Source organism: Haemorhous mexicanus, chromosome 1 (genome assembly GCF_027477595.1).
Source record: "Haemorhous mexicanus isolate bHaeMex1 chromosome 1, bHaeMex1.pri, whole genome shotgun sequence".
NCBI classification, from domain to species: Eukaryota; Metazoa; Chordata; class Aves; order Passeriformes; family Fringillidae; genus Haemorhous; species Haemorhous mexicanus.
Window position 1 is genome coordinate 79,088,572 of NC_082341.1, and position 26,225 is coordinate 79,114,796.

A 26,225-nucleotide genomic window follows, 5' to 3' on the forward strand; every position below is an offset into this window, starting at 1 on the left:
AGCCAGGACATAATAAATGATCAAACCCCTCTTTCTCCCTAATCCAATTGCTGTCCCCTGCTTTACAAAGAAAGATTGAATCCTTTCTATTCTTCTGCATCAGTTTTATAGATGCAATAAACAAAGGGCAAAGGAAATTATTTGAAATTTCATTGTCCATGGTTAGGGCTGATTTTTCAGAAACAAATGGGCGCACTTAATTGCAGGCCATGTTTTTTTTTTTTTTTTTAATGACCATTTTAAGGCATTTACAGTTGAAAATTGCACCTTTTATCTATATTATCTTGCTATTGTGTAAAGAAAATTATCTTGCTAGGACTTTAATTTTTTCAGAATTAGAACAAAAATAGGAGATGTAATGCTCTGAGAAAACTTTTAGAAACCTCAAAAAGCTTGTCCTGAAAAAAGATAATTTGTTGGAAGCAGAGAAATATAGTAATGTCTTTTCCAAACTGTGCATATATTGGGCATTAAATTATTTTAAGATCCTGAGGGTATGTGTGCCATTTTCCTTTAACAAATGAAATTTTTAAAAGAGGGTACTAAAATTCTGTTCTTCAATCTTTCTGCAAATTACCTATGTAACACATTTCTTAAAAAAACCCTATGTGATATTGTATTACTGATATGGATCACCATGAGAAAGCTTTCTACATGTCAAAATATAATTTTAAGGTTTACATTTTTGTCTCCTGAAAATAAGAATACAACTTTTTGTTATGTCTTTGGAAGTATTTAAAAGAACTTAATTGGATAGTATATCCTCTGAGGTCAAGCTGTAGATTTTCTCATACACAGGAGAACGTTTGTCACTAAAAAAAAATATAAGTCTAAGAGTTTACAAACAAAATTAAGAAACTGTTGTTGACACAAATGGGCAATGTCTACTCAGGCTAAAACAGCTACCATGCACCATCATGCATGGACAATTATATATTAGAAGTTTTCTTACAAAAACAGAAGAGCTACTTAAATAAAGCAGAAAAATATCTACAACATTTGTGCAAATGTGAAATTCCTTAAAATACTCATGCTCCATTTTAATTTTCAATTTCCTGAGCTACCACAACTAATTTTTTGCAAATAACATTTCTAGATTCAGGAAATACATGGTTCTCTGTAGTTGTCTCTTGACTTGGAATTTATTTAATTTTCAAAATTTGATTGATTTACAATAGCTGAGTTTTAAGAAGTCAGAATTTTATTTCACTCTCACACTGTTTGTTTACTTAAATCTTTTCTCAAAAGGTGCAGTTCTAAATTTCTCCATCAGAGTTTCATTGGTAGAAGTATACAACTCACAAAGCTTCTTTCTGTAATTGTTGCATGCTGTATTCTGGAGAATCATTGTGACCCTGTACCAGATAATGTGCTTCACTTGCATGCTGAACTTTCTTCAGTAAGGCAAGATGGTAAAAGACTCTGGAGTCTAAAATGTAAGATGGAAAGTAGAGGTAGAGAGATTTTAATTCAGTTGCCTGCTCCTAAGAGGAAGCAAATAGCCCAAATAGGTATGCTGTCTGTGTATCCTGTTCTTGACCTCAAAACTGATTCAAATCTGCATTTTGTTCTTTCCTTTGATTTTATTAATATTATGATATAAACAAAGCATAATTATTATCCAGAATCTCAGGAGCTGTAACAGAAATCTTGCTGATATAAGGCACTCTTCCCTGATATGAGCTTCCATCTCCAGTAACACCTGTAGAGCAAAAACTCAACTAGATTAATGGATTGACAACTTAGTCCTAATCGTACTAAGAAGCTTTTTGCCTAAAAATAACAGATAAGATTCTTTACTGGTGCCAGTCAGCATAACTTCCTTACCTTGATATGAAGTATGGGGATTTATCAAGACTGACAATATGAAGTCCTGCCCACCCTCATTGGGTATGTGCTTTAAGAAGGTCTTAAGGAGGATGGACAAGAAAAGTATTTGACAGTTCCAAACATGGCAGGTGATAATAGGTGCAATACCTGCAGTTGAAAACCTCCTGCCCACTCTGTTTGGGACTCCCCATTCATCCTGGTACCCTGGATTTTTACATTTTTCCTAGTACATGAAATATTTTTCTCAATTACATATCAGATATGTAGATACATATACATTTCTTATGTTTTATATTGCTTCAGGTCATTCTAGAGGTTTTGAAAATGGAGCAACACCTTCAGAGAAATGCTTGTTATAGGAGATTCAGTTTAGAGGATAGACTTATACAGACATAGATAAAGAAAGCACTGGGTAAAAATGTTTCTGTACTTCATTCAATTGAAGAATGCTGTAAAGAATTCAGAATGAAAACTTGTATAGTGCTCTGAATTGCTGTTTCATTTTGTTATTAGAATTAAAAACAGGGTATTTTTATATAGCTTGTGGAGTGATGTTCAAGAACAATTAGGCCAGGAATAATAACTTAGCTTGACAATAGGTTGTTAAACAAAGTGAGTGATTGGATCTTAAATAAACAGCCTTCTTCATGAACTTTAAAACATAATCTTACTCCTCATAAATGTTAGTAGAGTAGGGAATTGTTTTTGTTTTTTTTTTTTTTAATTTTTCATTTATGTTTAAAACCTGCTGTAATAGATTAATTTAAGGACAGCCATGTTAAGGAATCTGGCTTTGATTTTTGTAATTGAAAGTTTATTTCCTAATGATTGGTTTACTAATACATTTGAATGTTTCAATGAGTCTTCATGTCGTTATTTTAGAACATGCACTTAGAGCAATCATTGACCTTTTGTACCAAACTGTAAATCAAGGTAGGCCTCTTATCTGTATTGTCCTACAGTGAATTTTCAATATGAAATGGAGAAATTGAAAATAATTTTAGAAAATTTTATTTGTTTTGGAAAGGACAGACAGAGGCTATTGAGGTCCAGTTTTTAAAATCATTCCAGGTCCTCAGAAGACAAGAAATTTCACAACATAGAACCCCAAGGAAGGAAGAAACCTCTCTGACATTGCTATTGATCTGTTTACTTGCACTTTGTTTATTAAGCTTATTGATGACTGAGCAAGTAAATTGAGTCTTAAGTTGATAGGTTTGGTTCTTTTCTCATAGGGAAAATTAAACCTGAAGATACAAAACAAAGACTGATGCATTTTTGAGTAATTTTAAATGAGAACGGTAAGTAGGAAGAAGAAAAGGAAAGAAGATTGCTTTTTTCCCTTTCCTTTTTTTTTACAGAACCCAGCATGGAAGTTCATAATAGATGGTGTTTGAAATCATGGTACTTGTGATTAGATTCATGAAATTGTATAACTTTTCTCAGTATGGGTGCAAAAGTCATGCCTTTTCCAGGACAAATAACAAAACGTATGCAGAGTTATTCCTAAGTAATTCTTGTTTGGTAAGAGTTTCTCAGAGTTGGAGCTAGTGTTTCCAAATTTTGATTTTTCTGAATTAAGAATAATTTCAATTTAAGGCAATGCTTGTTTCAAGTCAAGAGGTGTTCAATGCTAATATGTACAGCAGAAGTTGAGCATTTTGTTGAATAATGAATTGACTCAAATTAGAAAGAGAAACAGCTGTATAAAATTGATTTGTTTCATATTTTATATTCTGTGTGAACTTATTGTGAAGTTTTTTAACTTATTGTAGTGTGAGAGTGTCTCTTTTCAACAAGTTACACCAGTAATTCAGTAATCCAGTTATCATTTTCTTGATAGCAGTGTACTGTAACAAATGAACAACAAAGACTGCTGTTTTCAGCCAATTGTAAGATTTATTGTACTTCCAGGTAGAGATTTATCTTTTCTCTGACTAGATCGATCTGACTTCAGGTCAATAATTCCTGACTGAATCTCTACAAAAGTCAATAGCTACCTATTATGTCACCTAATACACAAAGATTTTGTGGATGTCAGGTCTATGGAAGAAAACAACATTTGCAAACATGTTTCACATTTTTTATTATAAGATTCCTTTAAGTTTTATTTATATATCACAATTATTTTTGTGTCCATAAGAAAATTCTGAAAATCATGCTTCACCTAGGGCTTCCATGGACATATTTTCAGCATTCAAAAATATCTATGTGTTACCTGCCATGGCTCCTTGGTCAGCCTTCTGCTCATCCAGAGCACAGTTCTCAGATATTTTTTCTCTTATTCAGAGTTTGATGTAATATTTTTTATTGTGTGACTAGATATGGATTTTTATACAAGTATGGAAGCTTCAAAGAATGTATAAATTTTTTGGTCATTAATTTTGCTTTACAAGAGAACATTATGATAATATTTTTTCTAGAATTTTTCTTTCATGGACCTCTAAGGAAACCAATTATTTGTATTTTAAGGTAGCTGTTGTATCATATATACATATTTACACTCTGAAGCACTAAATCTAGCACTAAAGCACTTTCCACAATTAAGAAGTTTTTTTATTAATGGAATCCTGTTGGTTATTTAATTTACTAAAGTTTTTCTTTAAAAAGGTATTAGCTTGCATGGCCACTGTCATAGGACATTAGCTGCATGGTTTTCCTTGTAATCCAGGTACTTGGGATACATGGAAAAATGATTCACATTCATGTATTGACACCAGTCTCAATGTAATTCATTCACACTTTGCAGATAAGCAGGCTGAAGTGCTCAGTAAGGTTGCACCCTAAGTTCTTATAAAAATTATATGTTATGCCACCCTGTCGTTAGCATGTTATGCAAAGGTCAGTGAAGCACTGCAGTTCAGAAGAATGCTCCATGGGTGTGCAAGAAGTGAGCTTCACAGGGAGAAAAGAGCACAACCTATGTGTAAATGCTTGGTGTGTTGGCTAAGCAGGTTTTCTTACTAACAGATAATCTGAATTATATGTCTTGACCTTGGCAGTCAGTTGTAATTAAATTATTGAACAGAAGAAATTTTGTCCCAATGTGGAATCTTTTCAAGACTGTATGTTGAATTCAGTTTTTTTTTATTAGCTGGACACCATTTTGAACCTATTAGAAAGGGAGTATTTATGCCTATAGTCATTGTCTCTCTTCTTGACCTCTTATGAAGGTGATCTAATTTGAGAAGAAGCCAAAATATTATTTGAAATATTGGGTAATCATGTTAATTATCCCCAATTATTTAGATATATTATTATGTACTTATTAAAGACAAAAAGTTTAATTTGCATTAAAGAAAATTAATTTACTAATAGTAGATGGGAAATATGAAGTAAAATCTGTGGCTCCATCTTTATTTTCTTTCATTTTTGAAGGAAGTAATAAGGAGCTGTGGATTATTACTGGACTATTAGCAGCTTTAACCTTCATCTGCATCTTCCTTTCTCATTTTCTTTCAAGCTACAGATTAAATATATGTTTGTGTAGGTCAGAAGATATGTGACATTACAAGAACAAATGTTCAATATTAGCAGTCTAGCAGTCTATCCTATTTTAAGAGAGCAGGATTTCCGTGTTTGTGAATATAAGTCATTAGTTTTAAAGTTGTTTTAAGCTCTTTCTTGTCAAATGTGATTTCCTTTGAGAAGACTCATGTACTTAATTCCAATCTGCTATGTTCAAAGGTTACTGAATGCATCCCCTTTTACCCTAATTGCTTCGTTCATCAGGTGTCATTAGGTTGTTCCTTCTCACAAAGAATTAAACACACCTATTAGAAGTTTATATCTGAAGAAATTGCACTTAATGAGTAATTTAATCTCTTCCAGCGTTCTTTGCCCTTGGCTCCACAGTGATATCATTTGCTTGGTTCCTCTGCTTGTATATCTGACATGTAAACTGTTGTGGAGAATGCCTCAATATCTGAATGGCATTAAGACAAATATTATTCATGTATATCTGTATCTAGGTAGGTTCCACAGCTATCCTGGCCTAATGTTTCATTCTGTTATGCAATCGGCCATCACTTGTTACCAGCTTGAGACAACAATTATTCTGTTCCACTTCCCTTGAGGTTAAACTTCTTTGATTTTTTAAGTACATTTTTAATTTAATTCTCAAAAGAAAACATTTTCAGAAGAGTAGTAGCATCATATTTCTGCAAGCTTTTTTTGAGACACATGCCTACTACATTAACAGGCACACATCAGAGTTTGAGCATCATATTGGTTAAGGTGGAGGATCTGACCATTTATCTCTTTTGGCTCCTAGCCACATGTTTCTTCAGAGCTATAGAAAATGCCAGTAATTTGGGTTCCAGTTCCAAAGAACTCATAAGTCTGTGCAAAATCACCAAGATGTCTTCTATAAAAATTGAATTATCTAATCATGCACAATTATGCAGAGGAATTAATATATAGTGGCAGGTACCAAGACACAAGAATGTTTTTATTCTAAGTCTATCTTTAGGCTTTCTTCTGTTTCTCCATACCACATCTTCAACAATTTTGTGTGGAAAAAATGTTTATTCAAAAATGGAAAACTAATTTTAAAAGAGATCAAAACCACTCAGGTAGGAGATTTGCTTGAAAGAATGCTTAACTGTATTTTTATGTTTGAAAATCATAAGAATTTATGTGTACTTTATACTCCAAAAGAAACTACTTGTACATTTTCAGGACTTAGTATATTGATAAATATTTTCTGAGGAATTATATACTTTTTTAATGTCTTTTAAGAATCTGCACATGAAAAAAAAAACAGCAGAACTTCCACTTTTCTTCACCCTGAATTGTTGACTCTTTTAGGAACAGAATTAGATTAATGGGGGAACTATAATTGTTTTTCAGTTCCAGATCTAGATAGGGTATTAGATTCTCCCAAAGAAGATAAGTTTGCAGAATTTAAATGTGTGCCAGTTTTCTGAAAGGCCAAGCAAAACCAATTTGCAATATGAGGCTGGCAAATTTAGGTAAAGAGTAAAAAAGAAAAAAGGAGAGGCTAGAAAGAATTTAGCCAATTATAAAGATTGGAATAGCAATAATATCTTTCCATGTGTTTTTCTGGAAAATAGGCCATGCTAAAGAAATCTGATTTCTTTGTTTTGTGAAAAGCCAGGTTATATCAAAAAGATAATTGCCATGTCACACGCAATTCTAGTTAGCAATGATAGACAGCAATTAGTAGTAGCGACAAGGCACATATTAAATGGCTATGAACTGGCTTCCTGGGAGATAGGAAAAAAGTTATCACCAAGACAGAATTGTCATGAAAGGAAGAGATTCCTCCAGGGCTTTACAGGGATCAGTGCAAGACCAATTCTATTCAACTTCTTTCTGTGTGTATCAAAAATAAACAAAAGACAACCATTGGCAAAAATTTTGGATGACTATTTCTATAAAAGATCCATTTGATTACAGCACTTGCATATTGCACATTGGGGTTGATTGTCTTCTTTCTGGAGGTGTCTTGGCAGCAAAATTTTAATTTAAATAATGTGATTGTTCCATTATGAAAACTGAGAGGTGGTGTGATTACATTTGGTATCCATGCAATTGCCACATAAATTGGTGTATTTCTCACTCAGAGACAATTTCTTCAGATTCCTTAATTTAGGAGGTATCAGCAAAAAATTTTTTTTCACTTTTTAGTTTCTGTCTGTTATTCACAAAGATTTTAGAGAAGGTTATCTCTACTAAGAGTTATTTTAAAAGATTTTTCTTCTGGGGGTATTCATTGTAGTACAGTCAGTCTGGTCAATCCACCCCTTCTTTTAATAGCAAATGAATGCTATTATAGCCTATTTGTTTAAAATATTTACTATTCTCCTTTTAAAATATTCTTTTTTTTCAGTGTTTTTTTTTTTAACATTTGTCCTTAATTGTTGGATTCATGTGTTTCATTTCAAAGTTAATTTTCTTTAAGGAAGGATATACTGTCTTTCAGTACTGTAGTCATGACCAGAGAAGAAAATTGATCACTAATTGTCATTTCTACAGTGCTGTGACTTTCATCCATGAAGTGTGTAGGTATGTTTCCTTAAAGGAACAAAGTGTTAGTTATATAAAGCAGATCTGAGTCAAAGGGCTAGATTAAAAAACATCTTTTCTATAGAAGAATTCAGAATGTGGAGTTGGACCATAAGCTTTATATTGCAGATTTCTGTTTACAGTTGCATTTTGAAGTAAATCACAAATTCAAGTCAATGTCTATTGAGAGTTCTAAATTTTAATTTTATTTTGAAATTTTAAGGGAAAAAAAAGTATTTTCTGACTTTTTAAGTATCTGTCTTAAAATGGTAAAAAAATGTGTTTCTCTTTTGGGGTAGAATAAGATTAGAATTTGAAATGTGTTTTAATAAATACAAGATGTTCAGAATATTAAGTTACAATAAAATAGGCTAAATTCATACCCTAGAAAAAGCAGTGATAAAAATAGTGCTTTTATTCCAAAAGAAAGAATAATATTAATGAAATTACCATCTGCAATACTTCAAATCACTCAGTAAATTGTAAACTCCCACATTTAGTTGGCTATTAAATAGATATTTAGAATTGCATTTGAATCATAATTGTCTATGATCATGGCAAGACAGATATATAAGAAACTAGAAAATGGGGGATCAAATGTGACCTACTGGCTCTTCATCAAATCTCTAGTGACCAAACTCAGCTTTCAACCACAGAATGAAAATTTTCCAATCAAAAAAATACTTACTTCCCCATGACAAAATAGTTTGCCATTAAAGCAGAGTGATGTGACTGTTTTCTTTTTGTTTTTCCCACTAGAGAGAAAACCTCTGAAATCAAAATATTAAAATAGACCATGTTTTATCTGGGGCAATTCAGACATCATGCAGGAGTAGGCTGTAAAATAAAGATGACTAAAAAATTCTGAGGTGGTTACAGAATGTAAATGAGTTCTTATTTTATAGAAGTAATAGGATAAATTCTTTCAAGTGTACCAGACTAATAGGTAAGTACATAGTAAAATACTTCAGTAAATGCATAGCTATGCACCTGGCTGTGGCAGATATTTTCTTAGTAATCGTCTGCACTTGAATTAGAAAAATCTTGATTTTTGCATTCTTAGTTACAGTGGATCCTTCTGTTGTTGCTTTTCTTTTATGCAAGTTAAATGATTCTTTACAGAATGCTAAAAAAGACAACATAGCACATTGTCAGATGCTGAAGAGGATATAAGTATTTTAAGAAAATTTGGTATAAAAGAAAAGGTATTGACTGCAATTCAGTAATAAGAATGAATTCAGAAAGCCTGAGAGGGAAGTAAAACTTGCCAAAAATGAAGTTATTTTCAGGGCTTTCTCAAATCCAGTGGTGTTGGGGAAAAGGAAAGAAAAGGAGTTATCCACAATAGTAGATATATCAATATTTCATCTCAGAGTTCTTTTTTCTCAGTTTTATCTGATACTTTGAGAATAAATACAGGACCATAATGAAAAAATTTCTTAACTGCAAAAGGTTGTGAAGAACTGTCAGTACTGAAAAGGAGGCTAATGTGGTTATGGACAAGAGCAAGAAAGTATAACCAAATTTAATAGCATTAGATTGTAAAAGTACTTATAAGACATACTGTTTCATTTTAGTTAGTCCTGTGAGTAACAGGGGGTAGGACTTGATCCTTATTGGTCCTACTCACATTAAGAGGTTCTATGGTTCTACAGTAATTTTGGTCTCATTCATTTGGAAATGTCACTGGGGAAAAATGCCATGGGTTTATTAGTCAATTAAAGATCAATCATAAATGTAAAGTGTTCCATATAAAAAATAAAAATGTTGCAGTGAAAAAAGACGGTATTAAAATCTTAATTGGAAAGTAAGTAGGGCTCTCATCATACATGGCCAAGAAAGATAAATTCAAATTGGAAAATGTGCTTTCTCAAAACTACTGAAATTGCCACTGACAAACAAAAGAAATAATAAAATTTAAAAACCCTAGCAGAACTGGTGTGCTTTAGAGGTGAATAAACTTATAAAAGAAGTTAGAAGAAAATGTGTTTTCTTGGGAGAGCCTTCCATGTGGGAAAAAAAAACATCTCTCATAACTTTAAGATGGAAATAGGTGTGAGTATTTGTGAGGGCAGAAGTCCAAACCTGTGTGTTCTTCTCAGCTCCATTCCAATAGATTTACCCTTCCATATGTTGTATTTGATTTTTGACATAGCAGTCAAACTTCTGTAGAAATTCTTTACTTAATACCAGAATAGTATGGGTGTACCTGTAATGATGTCTACATCTTGGGTTTTCTTTAATTTTCTTGTTTTCCTTTCCTATCATAGATGGATAAATACTGAAGGCATAGCTGAGAAGTACTTGGTTAACAGGGTCACAGTGCTGCCTAAAATGTATGAGGCAAAATTAGGGCTGTGTTCAAATTTAAAAAACCTGTGACAGCTTTCTTTTTCAGTTTTTTTTTTTTCTTTTTTTGGTAAATGTTTCAGTCAGGAAAATGTCTTCCTTAAGATTAACTTCCTGTCTTCTTGTGGGATGTACACCAACCCCTGCCAAGCACACAGGAGATACTCAGGAGCAATTCCTGCTTTAAAAGAAACTGCCAGATCATTCAATTTTATCTTAGGGAAAAAGGCAACTACGTTCTCCTTACACATTTTGAGATCAATAGTGAAACTTGAGATGATGCATGACTTTAGGGCTGTGCTGCCAAGCTGGTGGAGCTGTGAGGGACAAGGACAGAGCATTAGAGTCCTCACAGTAGTTAGTACCTCATAGTGATATGAATTCAGGATGTATAAATGGATCTGAGACCCAGGAAGAAGAGGAAGCTAAATCTTCTCTCATCCCCTGCCTTCAGCCCATCAAAACTTTAAATCTAATTTTCTTTTTCTAAATTTTGCATGCAAGGTTTTGAAACTAAGAGCCCGCCCAGTTTCATCGTCTCAGTTTTCAGAGAAGAGGAACCTGCTGCAAGTGAGAGAGATGAAATGATTAGTCATGATTAGTCATCCACAAATCCTTATTAACTACCTACAAGCCTTGATTAAGTGTCATACCCCTTGAAGAAAACAAAGGAAAGTAACCATAAATCAGGGGAATTTCTGTTTGTTTAAATTAATTTAAAAATGCAAGTGGCTAATACTAGGGAGAATAGTGTAGAAGGCATGTTTTACTATGTTACATTTGGTCTGTTACAAGTTGAAATGGAAGGTTCTTTTAAAAAATCCTATATTTCTTACATGCATATGCATATACATAAGCATGATACATTTAGTTTCAATGTAAAAAAAATAAAGCAATTCATTTGAAAAATCAATGCAGGACATTCTCAGTTCTAGAACATTCCCATATTCCTATTTATCAGTAAAATATATTTTCAGAAAAGTAGTACCAGATTTCTTTAGGCATATTTATTTTTATAAAAATGCATATTTAAATTATAGCAGTTCCTTTTATCTAAATGGCTCTTTAAATTTCCTTTTCTAAATTTATAGTGTGTATAAGTTGTGGTTATTTTCAATATATCATGTTGCAATTTCTGAAAAAAATGTCTGTTTCAAACGGTATCATTTTGAGGAAAAAAGCACTGATGAACTAAACCAGACTTGTATACTATTTTTAGCCAGTTTGTCTCAATCTACACTTTTGATGGAAAGTATCTTACAGTACAAAACTGTGTTAAAATAATTCTAAAACTTTGTGGATGCTTAAAAAACATTCTTTGTGCACAGATCTCCTTGTTTTTGTGTGATTTGCTTTCAGAAATGAATGGAAGCAATGGTATAAGCTACATGAAACTTTCCACTTTGTATGTAGTAATGGTTAAATCGTTTTATTGAAGAAATCCAAAGAAAGTAATTTTAAAATACAAGAAAGATAATGCTCTGGAAAATACTTTTTTACATGATCTGAAACTGTGGGAGTCAAGAAAGCTTGAGAATTGTGCTGTACATAAAGTTCTCCTGAAGAGTAAGGCTCTATTTCTTAAGATTCTTCGCATTAATAATTATTATGTGATTAAAATTTACCCAGAAGCAATATCTGATGGTGTTATGCTATTTACTTATTGGTAGCAAGAGCTCACTTTCAGAGTCCAATAGAAGTTATGCTAAAATTTTAGCTCTTTAGAAATGTAATGCTAATAAATTGGGCATTTTACATATTTCTTTATTTATTTCTATGTAACTCTACTCCAGTCTAATAATATCTTTTATGTACTGGTGTGCTCAGAACTGCCCCTAGCACTCCAGATTGATGAACAGAGGGGAAGGATCCCCTCTCTCAACTGGCTGGCAATGCATTTCTTGATGCAGCCTGGGAAGATGCTGGCCTTGTTTGCTGCAAGGACACAACGCTGACTCATGCTCAGCCTGAGAACCACACCAGATTCTTTTCTGAAAAGCTCCTTCCCAGCTGGTTGGTCTACAGAATGTAATTGCTCCCTGCCACTGCACTTGACATTTCTCTTTACTGAATTCCATGATTTTCTGTCAGTCTATGATCAAAGAAATTAGCCAGGTTTAATTTACAGGTATCATCATAGGTGGAAAATGTCTCCTAACTGAAGCTGAGCCCATCATGTTGTCTCTCCCTATTTTTATTTTAATCTTTGCTTCTACATGTATAAGTAACTAAATGTGAAACACAATTCTCATGATAATGGATAAAAAATAATACAATTTTGGGATAATTCAATTTTGGTTTTCTCCCTCTAAGATAGTAACAACAATAAAAAATATTATCTTTGACTTTACAATTATTAATTAATTCAAACATAAACAAAAATCTATATGAATGACATGTATCAAAACCAAAAATACTTTTTTAGAGATTTGTTAAATAGGAAAATCTAGCTTTTGGGTAGTTTTAAGAGCTATGTGTTATATTAATTAAGAAATTACCTTTTATTAAAAAACACTTTGCGTCTTATTCCTTGGGGTAAGGGTTTCAGTTCATTAGTTTTTCTATTAAGTATCTATTTGGAAAATTATATGAGAAAACACTGTTATTTTGTCAATGTAACTTTGGGTCAGGAATGGTATAAGTTGTATTAATTATTGAATAATGTAAAAATTTATTTAATAAATATTGTTTCAATTTCTTCATATTATCCAGTAGGTTTATTGTCTAGCTGCATCTGGAGTTGTGTTTTATGTATGTATGTATATATATATATATATAAATATATATGACATAAACTGAAAACCACTTAGCTCCACCTTTCCTTTAAAGAAAGGTTATGCCCAGACTTTGCTCTTGCTTGAACAGAACTAGCCAGAACTGATCTTTTGTTTGTTTGTTTGTTTTCTTTCCCTCACAGGAGTCATCAGGACTGCCTTGCACAATATGGACAGGGAAGCCAGAGAGCATTATTCCGTTGTCATTCAAGCCAAAGATATGGCTGGGCAGGTCGGAGGGCTGTCAGGGTCCACAACTGTAAATATCACACTCACAGATGTCAACGACAATCCACCCAGGTTTCCTCAGAGTATGTACAATTTCAACATATAACTGATTTGAAAATCACATTGATTTTCAGTGAAGTAAGGCGCTATTAGTGTAATCCAGTTAGTAGTGAAGTTCATGGGGAAAAGGTAGCTTGGAAAGCATTTAGATTCACCAATACTTTTTAATTTTCCAGCATTTCCAGATAAACCACAGAGATGTCATAGCTAAAATACTGAAACTAATAAAGATTTCTTTCAGTCTAACCACTGAATAATATTGAGATGGCTTACAAAGGTATGCTGTTTTCATATGTGGTTTTTTCTCCAGCCCTTGTTAAAGGCATATTTCAATAATTGTGTGATTTTGATCCCATGAGGGAATTATGATGTTCCTGTGGTAGAAAACAGCAAAAGGCAATTCATTAAAATATTTAACCCAACATGCCTTTGGCTGCTTCCATATGTATCTATCATTTTTTTTTCTTCTACTTTCTCTATACCAAACTTTTAAGATAAATTATTACATTTCAGATCATGAAAATCTATGTTTCTCATTATTGTTGAGCAATAGTGGAGCCTGACTTTATCATAATTAAATGAATTGCTGATATTGATTTCAAACAATATTATCACATGAATATATGAAGAGTAAATACCAGAATAGAATATCTTAATGTGACCACTCATAGGACGTTAATTTCTATCCAGCTCATTGGGTACCCATTGATCTGACACAGTAGCTGGAATCTTGTGGGAATTCTGAATTCAGTCGATAGTTTATTTAAAAATTTTCTGGAACATAAATGCATTTTCTCTACACATTGGCTCAAGGCCAACAAGAATGTTGTAATCTGGTCTCAGACATTGCATGAGCTATTGTAGAACATAATGGGCTGGTAGGTCAAGGTACATCCACCAGGAAATGCCTTAAGGTGTTTGAATTAAAAGATTTATAAATAATAGTAGAGATCACAAGGCTCCAAGGAAAAACAGAGCTCCCTGGTAATACACATTGTATAAAATCTGGCAAAACAGCAAGTAGGCTCATTAGGAGTGTTGCAGAAATGAATATCTTCTCTGTGCCTCACAAAGACTTGAAAACAGAAAGCTTTTGAAATATACCCTTAAGTAAAATATTTTTGATTTTATGTTCCACAAATTCTTCATTGCATCCATCATTATATTTAATACTTCCTAACTATTGGAAAAGCAAAAGGTAAGGCTTATCTCTGAATAAGAGCTAAATTAAAAAGAATGTCCTAAGTTTTCTGCTAACTCAATGGATGCAGAAATGGATTCCTATCTATATGGTTTCAAGAACTGGCCTCTTTTATTTTGAATGGAAGGGATTAGATGGCAAACTGATTGGCAGGCAGAAATGTACATTGCCATATCTATTTATCTGTATTAATATTTTTTCAGAAATCAAAGAAATATAAAATGTTCATGTTACAATTTGTACGTTCTAAAAGATTCTAATATGACAAAATATTTCACATTTATAGAAAACTTATTAAGGCAGAATAAAATTGTATTTTAATATTTACTCTTTTTAACATAAAATATTATTTCTAAAACAAGTCTTGTAGAATACAAACATTGCTTTCTTTCCCTACAGAAGATTCCTATACACAATTATGAGTGACATTATTTCTTTACTCCTTTTCAAGAACACCCCTGCAAATGAGCAGTAGCTACATGTTAATAATAAAGAATGAAAATGCAGTTGATCTTGAAAAGGCCATTTTACCATCATGAACTATACACGAGTCTTACCCTAAAAGAAATAACTTTGTTTATTTTTCCTCTGTTTCCTTTGTGTGCCATGATTTTCAGTTAAATTTCTCTTCAATTTCCTTATTAGACGGAATGCTAAATGAGACTTACTGAGGCTTGTCACATTCAGAATTGAATTCAAGGGAAGTGCTAACCAAAACTGCCTATATCGAGTGTATAACCCTTGGGACAGGCTGAGCCTCAGCTAAACCACAGACTTTCTTTTGGTTAGTTTCCTTTTCTCCGTTACATGCTTGTGAGTTTTGAATCTACTTCTAACTGTATGAGTACCTTACTTGAGAACGTGCTGAGAAGTACATCTGATTGATGCTGTTATTATTTGTTTTATTTATAAATACACTTTGCTGTATATATTTAAAAGATATACCTTTCTGGCTTTAGTAAATCAGTGTTCATTAGACATGCAAAATGCAGTAAGATATGCAGGAATTTTGCCCTTAAAGAAACACCTTAAATCCCTAATTAAAACTCAGAAATAAATGTTGTAAATATATCTGCTTGAAAGGGTTTATTGTGTTTTTTTCTGTATTCATTCTAAAAGACCTGACTTTCTTTCAAAGAAAGTCCTAACAAAAGAGCAACAGTTTTCCAGTTTATGAAGAAAATCTTGGAGGAATAATATGAAACAGGACTGGATAATTTTATCAGTCTGATTTCTGGTATAGGAAACAGCTGAAAACTTCTGATTGCAAAACAGTAGTATGTCTCAAAAGTAGGAAGGGGGTTGTGAATTCAGCAGGAGAATAGCCTGAATCTTCACAAATTTTTTTGCTTACCTATTACATCCTGTGCCTCTTGCATAATACTGACTTAATTTTCCTACATCATCATAAATTTCTTTTCTTTTGAGAGACAAATAAAAAATGAACTATCTGTTAAATGTAAGCTGATAGACAGTGCTCTGCATGGGAAGATTTTTGCATCTCTCAATTTTTGTTAGTTTCACCACTGATGGATCCATGTGGTTGATGAGTGAGGGCCCTAATTTCATAGCCATAAATTTATTTCATAATTTGATAGAAGATATTCTGTCTTCTAATGGCACTGTTATCAGCCTTGAGCTACATTAAAATATTCTGTATACTTTTCTTTCATTAATTCTCTCTGGTGTCGCTTAAGATGAATAAATTATTTGTGTTTTGTTCAGTATGAAGAGATTCTGATAGCATCAAGACCATCACACTAGGCAGAGGCTTCTATTGTCATGTTTTGTACGTCAAGTGCTAATGATTACATTCTGGCCAGTGTGCAGAAGATCTATTGTTGCTGGGTCTAGACTCTAATTTGTAGATTTTGGGTTTTGATACAAATAGGTCAGTTCCTTAGGATAAAGCAGAATTTAAATACAACTCATGACTTAAAACAATTTTTATAAAGCTTGATTTTTGAAGCTTGATAGTTTCATGGCAATAGTAAACATAACGTGAAATCATGTATATGCATGATTAGTTTTACAATATCATTGTATGAAACGTGAAGAGCCACGTTTAAATAGGAATGTGAAATGAAGATGCTCCTGTTAGCTCTGTAAAAGTAAACTCACATCCTAGGAGATATTAACTCTGTTCAGTCCTAGCAAGGTATCTACTATCTGTCCTTGTTAATAAAACTCATTAGCTAACTAAGTGTTAAAGTATCTGCTACTCATTTTCTTTTGAAATTCATACTCCAATGTGGTCCTTTCTAAATCCCCATTTCCATGTTGCACATCCAGTTCTCATGATTTCCTGTCACGAAAACTGTTGTGATCTCCAGTCATAAAAAGTCAGCACCCTCTCACTCCTCGCTGCCATGTGCAGCAGCCTGTCCTGTCCTACCTGGTGACTAGTACAGGGCTATCTGCCTTCTCTTTTACCACTTGGCTCCCACCAAATGTGATGAGGAAAGCAAAATTAACTCTGATTGGTTTTTAGCAGGTCTTCTTTTTTTCACCCAGTAGCTGCTAAGGGGCTTATAGAATCATAATGATTCTGTCCTTCTGCTAGATTTGCCTGATATTGGGCAAGGGTTAAAAATTACTGGAGAATATTGAGTTTAAAGGATTGCAAAAGTTTTGTGTCCTTGGGAACTCAGATATTAAATAAAAAAAGGACACGATAACCGGTTTCTCGTAAGATTGCTGACATCTGATCATCTGTACCCTCTTAAATTAGATTTGCTGCACATCTAGTAGAATCTAGATCCTGTTCATTGTGCCATTTATGGGCTTGAGAAGTGGGACCATATGAACTAATGCAGCTCAAGAAGTCCAAGTGCAAGGTCTGCGCCTGAGTCAGGGCAATTGTGGGCATGAAAACTGAGTAGAAGCACTCAGCAAGAGCACCCCTGAGGGGAATGACCTGGAGGTTCCAGTGGATGCAAAATTGGACATGAAAAGTCAATGTGCACTTGCAGCCCAGAAAGCCAGCTGCATCCTGGGCTACATCAAAAGACCTGCACCCAGCCGGTCAAGGGAGGTGATTGTCCCCCTCTACTCTGCCCTTGTGAAGCCCCACTTGGAGTGCTGTGTCCAGGTCTGAAGTCCTCAGCACAGGAATGATGTGGACCTGCTCGAGTGGGTCCAGAGGAGGGCCGTGAAGGTGAAGAGAGGACTGGATGAAGACAATCTGAAAGAGCTCAGGTTGTCAACCTGGAAAAGAGAAGGCTCTAGAGAGACCTCATTGCAGCCCTTCAGTACATAGAAAGGACTTATAAAAATGATGGAAAACAACTTTTTGCATAGGCAGGTAATGATAGTAATGATATGAGAAAGAGGGACATTTTTAAAAGGGAAAAAGAGTAAGTTTAGGTATCAGAAGGCACTGGATCAGGTTGCCCAGAAAAGCTTTGGATGCCCCATACCTGGAAATGTTCAAGGCCAGCTTGGATGGGGCTCTGAGCACACTGCTCTAGTGAAAGGTGTCCTTGTCCATTGTAGAGGGGTTAAAACCAGATTGTCTTTAAGCTGCCTTCCAACTCAAGCCATTCTTTGAGTCTATGATTCTATATGTGGATGAATCCAGCAATGTTCCAGTATCCAGTGAGTATTAGGAAGCATTTCAGTCCAGAAATTATTCTACTTTTAAACATTGCTTATTTATTAAGATTTTTTTCATTATAATTAGACTAATATATTTTCCTTATTTCATGCTCATCACCTCTCATCTGTGTGACTATTGCATTTTGATGTAATAGTTTCACAACATAACTGTGGTGTTGAAAAGTATTTTTCTTCTCACATCTTCTTAAAGGTAGATATATGTTGAATAAGTTGAGGTTTCAAAGTCAGCACTCCAGTTTCAAAGTGGATGCCTAGTGAGTGACACTTCCTTTGTGTGTACAGTTGGTGTTCAGTATACTGATTTTCTGACTTTACAGAGAAATATCAAAAGGCCCCTGACTTTTTTTTTTTTGGCTAAAGTGTTACCTCAGAAACAGAATGAGGGGCAGGTATCAGGTTTCTATTGCTGTCAGTTTTCAGAAACTTCCTCCTGACTGTGACAGCCAGGAGCAAAGGTAACAGGGGAAAGCTGCTATTGTGTGCCTATATTACCTGGTGAAGATGTTAATTTTAAACAGAGAAGTATGTTTGAACTCGATTTTCTAGAAATATTTAAAATCACCTGCTTAGCAAGGCTGCTGCGCAACAACAAAAAGCTGTTTTAGGGAGTAGTAAAAGAGCCAAGACTTGCTGAGTGATTTTCTAAAATTTCTCTCTTTGTAAGAGAGATACTGCATCTCTGTAATGTGCTAGAAGCAATGATTCATCTATGGGATGCCTTGGACATATGAGAAACACATTACTTGAGATGTGTTCATTAAGTTCAAAGGAGATTTAAGACATATGAAATAAAAGTGTATGTACCTTTGAGTGTATGCTTCCATAGACTGGAAAATGTTGTCTAAAGTGATTTCTTTAGTTGTCTTCTTCCTTTTTTTTTTTTTTTTTGTTTTTGTTTTTGTGAGAAGAATGGTATGCTCTGATACTTGCACAATATTTGAAGTTAAAGCTACAATTTTTTTTTGTATTTCACTGAAATCTGACGTGAGTTATTTAATGGAAATCTCATTATGTTCTCTTTCCTGAGCAGAATAAGTGTGATTTCCATAATCAGTTTTTACTTTAACATTTATTTAACTAAATATAATTCTTTTCAAGAGTATTGAATATATCATAGTAAAAGTCTCCTTTAATGAAAATTCATGACAATAATGTTTGGTGACAGAATTGTTTATGGAATTCAAATATTACAGGAAGTTTGATGGGGGAAAAATATCTGTATGTCAAAGTCACATTTAGTACTTGTAATAAATATGTGATCTACATACTAAGTTTTAGCACCACCTAAGTTCATCAGCACTACTCATAGCAGTACCATCGAGTGTTATTTAATTTTATAGAGTATTGTCTATAAGGATTTTTGTGTACCAGATCCATTAGGAATTACATATATCATACATATCAAAATAATTTCAAAACACTCTAGACAGAAAAAAAAAATGCACAGGTTTTTGTTGGTTTGTTTGTTTGTTTTTCTAAGGGTTTCTGAATAAGACTGTAGTGGTTTTGGGAATGAGGGAATGTTGTTTGTTTTTCTCTCAGAGTAGAGAATTGGGAGCAGGACCACTCCATTTTGAGGAGTGTTTTTTGGAAAGCCTTAATTTTCATGTCCTTTACCATGTTAAACCCCAGTGTGATCACAATCCTAGCTGTACTAGTGCCAGGAAAAAGCAAACATACAATCAACAAAACAAACACAGTCCAAATTGAGTTTAACCCTTTAACAGGTATTGCTAATGCTCTCTGCTTTACCCAAGCTTCCTGATGCAGCCGTGGCTCCCCTTTAAATAGCATAAAATATGCTGAACAGAGCACAGCCTCTAGAGACTGCCACAGATGACACTCAACAATTAAGTTCCTCATTAGTGATTATTATGGAATGCATATGTTACTTTTCCCATGTAATTTGCATAGAAAATATATATTTGGGGATTCAATACCCACAGGCAAGTAGTAAATTTGAAAATCCAGGAGAAATTCAGTTCTCTTTATGCTTTTATCTATGAGCAGCATCAACATCACAATTTTTACAAGAAGACAGAATATTTTCGTTCTCCAAGATCAAAAATTCAGTATTCTGAGGTCAGAAAGTTTTCAAGAACTTTGAGTTATTGTCTCTAAAGGCAAAGTGTCATGGAATATAAACTCATCACTGACTAAAATCTTTATCGCAATCATAACTCCTGTTTTACACTGAGATGTAGAAAAGCAGTACCATTGAGATGTTCAAATCTTGTTTGAGCCAAAAGAGACTCTTGCATCAAATAAGAACATTTGGGTTTTTTTGCCTAAATTGACCAAAGGTTTCTATGTTCTTCAGATTTTCAAGGCAAGCAAAATTTTGAAGGGTTTGAGTTTTGTATTTTTTTTATTGTCATATTTGCAAATAAAAAGTAACATAACTTATAATTAAAATACATTTAGAAAGTGCAATAGCATGGGGGTTTTTGGCAGGGAAGAAGAGTAAGTCAAACTTACCTCTTGAAAATTTCTAAGTTTAGTTTTATGAAAGAGATGTTGTCATCAAAAAGAATATTCAGATCAAAATTAGTAGATATAAAATTGACTGAACTTCTGCAATCATAAGAGTTTCTGTACTTATAGTGATGATGGATTAAAACTGGATTTATTGCATTAAAAATAAACATAGTAAAGGAACATGTGACATATGTCCAAGACATACTGTGAGAAATGACTGCAGTCTTTTTAGGCTTCTAAAAAGACTGCAGTCATTAAAGAGAAATCCAGAATAATCTATTACATGCAATGAAAACAAGCTGCTCTGTGAATGAGGAATAGCTTTCTCAAAGATAGCTACCAAGGAAGATTGAGCACAGTCCACAGCTGAAGCTCTGCTTTAGTTTTATCAAAGATGGCAGGCAGCGAAACATGAGGCATACCTTTGTAAATGACAGGATCACAGGTTCATGCGAGACTTGAAAAAATAATCCTACCCAAAGCCCAGCTTAAAGCAGGTTCAGTTAGATCACATCACTTAGAGTCTTGTCTAGTAAAGCCTTGAAAGGTCCGGTTTAGGTCCCTTTCTGCAAAACTGCTTTACAGCTGGCTGGTCCCAGCATGTACTGATGGATGGCATCATTCCTCCCCTGGTGCCATTTCTGAATGTCATGAGGTTTGTTTTAGCACATTTCTCCAGCGTGTTCAGGTCCCTCTGGGAAGCAGCCCTGCCCTCCAGTGTGATAAACATTTTTTTCCCAAGGTGGTGCTCTGTATTGTCTTTTCTCCCTCCCAGTGTTAAATATGGTAATGTCTACTGTTCAGGAAGACATTGTAACCTATAAATCAAAATTATCAACAGAATATAATAGATTATTAAATACAATAATTTCAATATTATGCTAATTGATTTTCATTAAATACTGTTACACTTGTTTTTTGAGAGTTTCAGACTGAGAGAACTCTCTTCAGAGAGTAAGATACAGCATTGGAGGTTGCCTGTAGGCTAATTGAAATTAAAGTATACTGTTCTAAAGATAAATAAATTATTTCTGTAGTATAATGACAGATAAGCCATAAAGTTTATTGAAAGATGAAGATCATATACTTGAATTTGGAAAATGTTTCAATTAGCACAGATTAAAGTTCTGCAAAGTGGTATCCTATACAGTACATTACCTGGAAAAGAGTATTAAATTCCTCATATCATGAGCAAAGAGAAGACATGTGAGTGAATGTGATAAAAGCTGAGAACTGAATCAGCCAAGATTCTTGGTCTGTAAGAAACAGGCCAGCTCCTCCAGAAAAATTAGACCATCCCCAAAAGGTTTCTGCTTCACAATAGCTCCTGGAAGTCTGCAATGCTGGAAGAATTAGAACAATCTGTTCAACATGGTCAGATTTGGTGGAAAAGTTTAGAGGATCATACCTGATCCTCAGGGCTCCTATCTTCCCAACTGATTGTTTTAGAGGGTTGAGACAGACTCGTAGTTTGCAATTCAGAACTGTAAATTCACAGTATGCACATTCCATATTCTACAGTGTCCTATCAAACTTTCTTTATCCAATGCCCAAGGAAGCATTCATAGAATCAGAATCACAGATTATGCTGAGTTTAAAAGGGCACATATGAGTCCCAATGGAGAGCACCCAAGGAGTCACAGGGTGTACCTGAAAGCATTGTCCAAATCCATCTTGGACTCAGACAAGCTTGGTGCTGTGACCTGTTCTCTGGGAAGTCTGTTCCAGTGCTTGATTGAGCCTTTTGTCAGTTCCTCTTGCTAGCAATAGCTTACAACTTTTTAGTGTTTAACATTTCCAGGTTCACCACTAGCCTAAAAAAAATGTCTATAATATGGTTTAACCTTCATGTTGCTTAATTTTATCTTCTTGCATGTTTGGTTTTTTTTAGATAGTATTTTTTGCACTTATCCATTTGGCCCATGTCTGTATGAGATATTGTCAGCCTGTGTCTATAAAGGTTAAATACTTGTTGGGAGACATTTCTGACCTAAGAGTTTTTTATTTTTTCAACAGCTTTCTTTTAATTCTACCTAAATTTTTTTAACATTTCAGTTCTACAAAAACTAACATAATTCATGAGGCATTTCAAATATTTGTTTTCAGAGTCTTTGAAGAAGGTATCAGTAAAACAATTTTCTGGAACAGATGGCTAACACTCGTGTTGTGATTACAAAGCAGAGCATAGTGTCATGTAGATAAATATATTTGAACAACCTCAACTATTTGAAAGTCTCCAATTAGTTCACTTGATCATGTGAATTATAGTGTCCAGTTCCTGATGTGGCTTGATTATATAATGTATTCTTAATGGCCTTAACCTTTTCCTTTTTTGAAGAGCAGAAGTGTAAAAACCCCATATTTTGCATTTATTTTAACACTAAGTAAATTTTGAAATTGATCTCATCCCATTATAATAATTTTATGTATGAAATAAAGCAACCAGCAATACAAAAGTGTCAGTTGACATCATCTGTAAGCACAGAATTTTGCAGGACATTTATTTGGAAATTTGTGTAGGTGGCTTTCACATGCATATCAAAGAATTGCATCAAAGTATTAACTATGAATTTTAATTGAATGAGGTAATTGTCCTGTTACAGTGTTGGTATTTTTAATTTTTACATGTTAAGTTCTAATTTTTCTCTTGTTCTGCTGGAAATTTCTTATTTTCTTTAAGATTTCAATATCAATAATAACTAATTTTTTTTTCTTCATGAAATCTCTTTTCCTTTAGATGAACAAAGATTAGTCCACTTATCCATCCTTATCACACCACTAGTTCTGCACTATGGGCTAGTATGGAAAAAATAATTCAATACAACAAACAGGTTTAGGAACTGTTTTGCAAGAAATTATATAAATTTTTAATTAATCTTCAGTTTTCTAGCAGGTGGCTATAAAGGCAATTATATTTTAATGATGATATCTATTCCCTTTCCAATTGCAGCTTCTGTAGGTTGATAACTTCTTCAATCCATTTAACCAGTAGTGGGTTTCTGCCACACCTCAGATTTAATCTCTGAATTCAATTTAGATTTTGCCTTTCTTTTTCTACATGCTTAACAAGGGCCCCTCTGCAGTCATGCTACCTGGCTTCAACCCAGAAAACCATAACAATATGCAAACTTTTATATGTCCCTTTTCAAATGTGCTGATCCACTGTCCTGCCACTCAGTTTTGCACTATTGCACTGACTGCCACAGAATGCCTTCAAAGAACGTAAAAGGAACCTGGTAGAGTTACAGAAGATCTGTAATGACAGAAGTTATTTTTCTCTTTTTACTAAGTTGGTCGTTGGGCTGTGATATAAACTCTGCAGACTGTTAGGGAGGCATTTGGATTGGGGTTTTTTAGATGGGAAATGAGTATGTTGTTGGTATGTGCACACTTTCTATTGGATGTGAATTATTCATTTCAGTTCTGGTAGATTTCATCATCCTTGCTGTATTATAAGGGTAGCATTATTGGAGAAATCTTTAAGCTGTTTTTCTGGCCTAGTCACAGATGGAGATTGAGGTTTACATAATGACATTATGTTTCTTTGCTGCATTTATTTCCATGTGGCATCTTCTTGCCCACCAGAAAACTTTGTACCTTTTAGAAAATTTCACACAAAAGCATAGAGACAGTTAAGAAAATCATCTTTAAAAAATATTACTCCTACTAATTATTTATCTAACAGGTTACAAAAACACTGAAAGGAGGCCAGAGTAGTAAAGAAAAATTTTTCTGGGCACAAGTGTGTGGTACTTCTTTGTATCCATTATGTTTATTTTCATTTACTGTGGATGGTAGTTAGCATTTTTGTGCAAAGGCTAAAAATTAAGATTTATTATATTTTTGTTTAGTAAAAATCATGTTTTGAAAATTTTGATGCAATGTTGCAAAAATGATTGGATTTTGGGAAAAAAATGCAACATATTTTTCAATTCAAAAGTACTCACTTGAACATGCATTTAATTGTAAGTTGGTGAAATAGATATATTTTGGTCATGGAGAATTTGTTAAAATACTGTTGTAAAAATACTCTTATGTAGTAACTTCTTTATTATGCAATGTACAGCAATAGCTGTGAAAACGAAAATCCTACATTAGGTATTTTGGATTTTGAGTAGGGAATGAAGACATCCCAAGTAAAATACAATCCAGTTTTGAATTCTTTCAGGGATCTTAATAAATTCATAGGCTTATTTGTCACTTTACAAAATACGTAAATACTCTTCCGGAGTCAGACATCTATCAAGTAGACAATGGTGCTCTAATTTAGTTTGACTAGAAAATATCCAAGCTATTATGTTGGTTTTTTCCCCCCTCAGAACATTATCAGCTGTATGTTCCTGAGTCGGCTCAAGTTGGATCGGCAGTTGGCAAAATCAAAGCAAATGATGCAGACACTGGTTCAAATGCAGACATGAAGTACACAATTATAAATGGTGATGGCGCTGGGGTGTTCTCCATATCTACTGACAAAGAAACCAGGGAAGGAATTCTCTCTCTGAAGAAGGTAAGCCATAGAAGATGTAAAATTTGGGTGAAAATTATACTTTTGTCCGCAGCCTGCTTGAATCTTGGCATAGAAATTTTATCTGTGGAACTGAATATGTAGATCAGTTTTCATGGACTTATTCTTTGAATTACTTTCCAGTTGTTATCTAAATGACCCAGTATTGTGCTAAGGACTTAAAATGTTACTCGGCAAGCTATCGCAGAGTTATCATTTGGATGTAGTCCAATATTTGTCCCAGTCAGTTGAGAGTTCTTATGTGGGTTTGTTATTGAGTCTTGTAGATATAAATTATATGTATCCACAAACCCTAAATATTAAAAGTGAGTATATATTCCAAATTGCTAATATGAATTCTGGTCTTGAGTAATGGTTGGGTAAATGAAATCCTGAGAAAATGTGGAGGAAGATAATAAAGAAAAAACTATCATATAGCATGATTTTTTTTTCTTTTGAATAGACATATATGTATTTAAGACACCAAAAATAATTTCTAACTCAAGGAATTATTATTTTTATAATTTATAAATATTTAAAAGATCTCTTTCAGTATCTTAAAAAGCTTCAACTTTGTAAAGGTCTTTTGTAAAGGTTATGTAATACCCACCTTTTTCAACCATATAAAAATATATCGTCTCTTTTATAGCACTGAATTTATTTCCTGATGACTTGGTTTTAGCTGAAACCATACTCTGTTATTTCTTCTTTAAAGTGAGCATTGTATCCTCACCATGGCTACTTTTCATTACCCACAACATTTATGCATATTCAAAACATGGAGCAGAAAGGAAGAATTTGCAACAAAATGAAAGACATAAAAATCTGTAAATAACATTTCTTACAGGTTTTGCCAAAGTAGCTTCAAAAAAATTTTCACTACTACTTAGAATATAATGAGAGCATATGTTGCCTGTTCTTTTACATGCACATGACAATATTTTAGGTCATTTTTACATCTAGACAAGAAGAGGTAAGTTTTGCTAAAGTAATGTTAAATTCCAGTTTAGCAGGAATTCAGCACTTAAAAGTTACATAAATTTTTGTATAATACCTCCATTATTTCCTTGGATACCTTATCCCTTTGTACAGTACTAAAAAAGGGATCTTGTTTTTTTTTTTCTTTGTTTTCTTTCTTTTTCCTTGTTTTTTA

The 26,225-nt window shown here is 33.6% G+C and overlaps 1 protein-coding gene across 2 annotated transcripts in view; it reads left to right on the forward strand.

Moving 5' to 3' along the window:
* CDH18 (cadherin 18) overlaps positions 1 to 26,225 on the forward strand; it is a 157,730-nt gene that overhangs the window by 84,998 nt on the left and 46,507 nt on the right. For both annotated transcript variants that reach the window (XM_059851799.1, XM_059851890.1), the window contains exons 4-5: positions 13,127 to 13,294; positions 24,888 to 25,075. In XM_059851799.1, the coding sequence (XP_059707782.1) occupies positions 13,127 to 13,294; positions 24,888 to 25,075 (356 nt within the window). The remainder of the gene's footprint in view (positions 1 to 13,126; positions 13,295 to 24,887; positions 25,076 to 26,225) is intronic.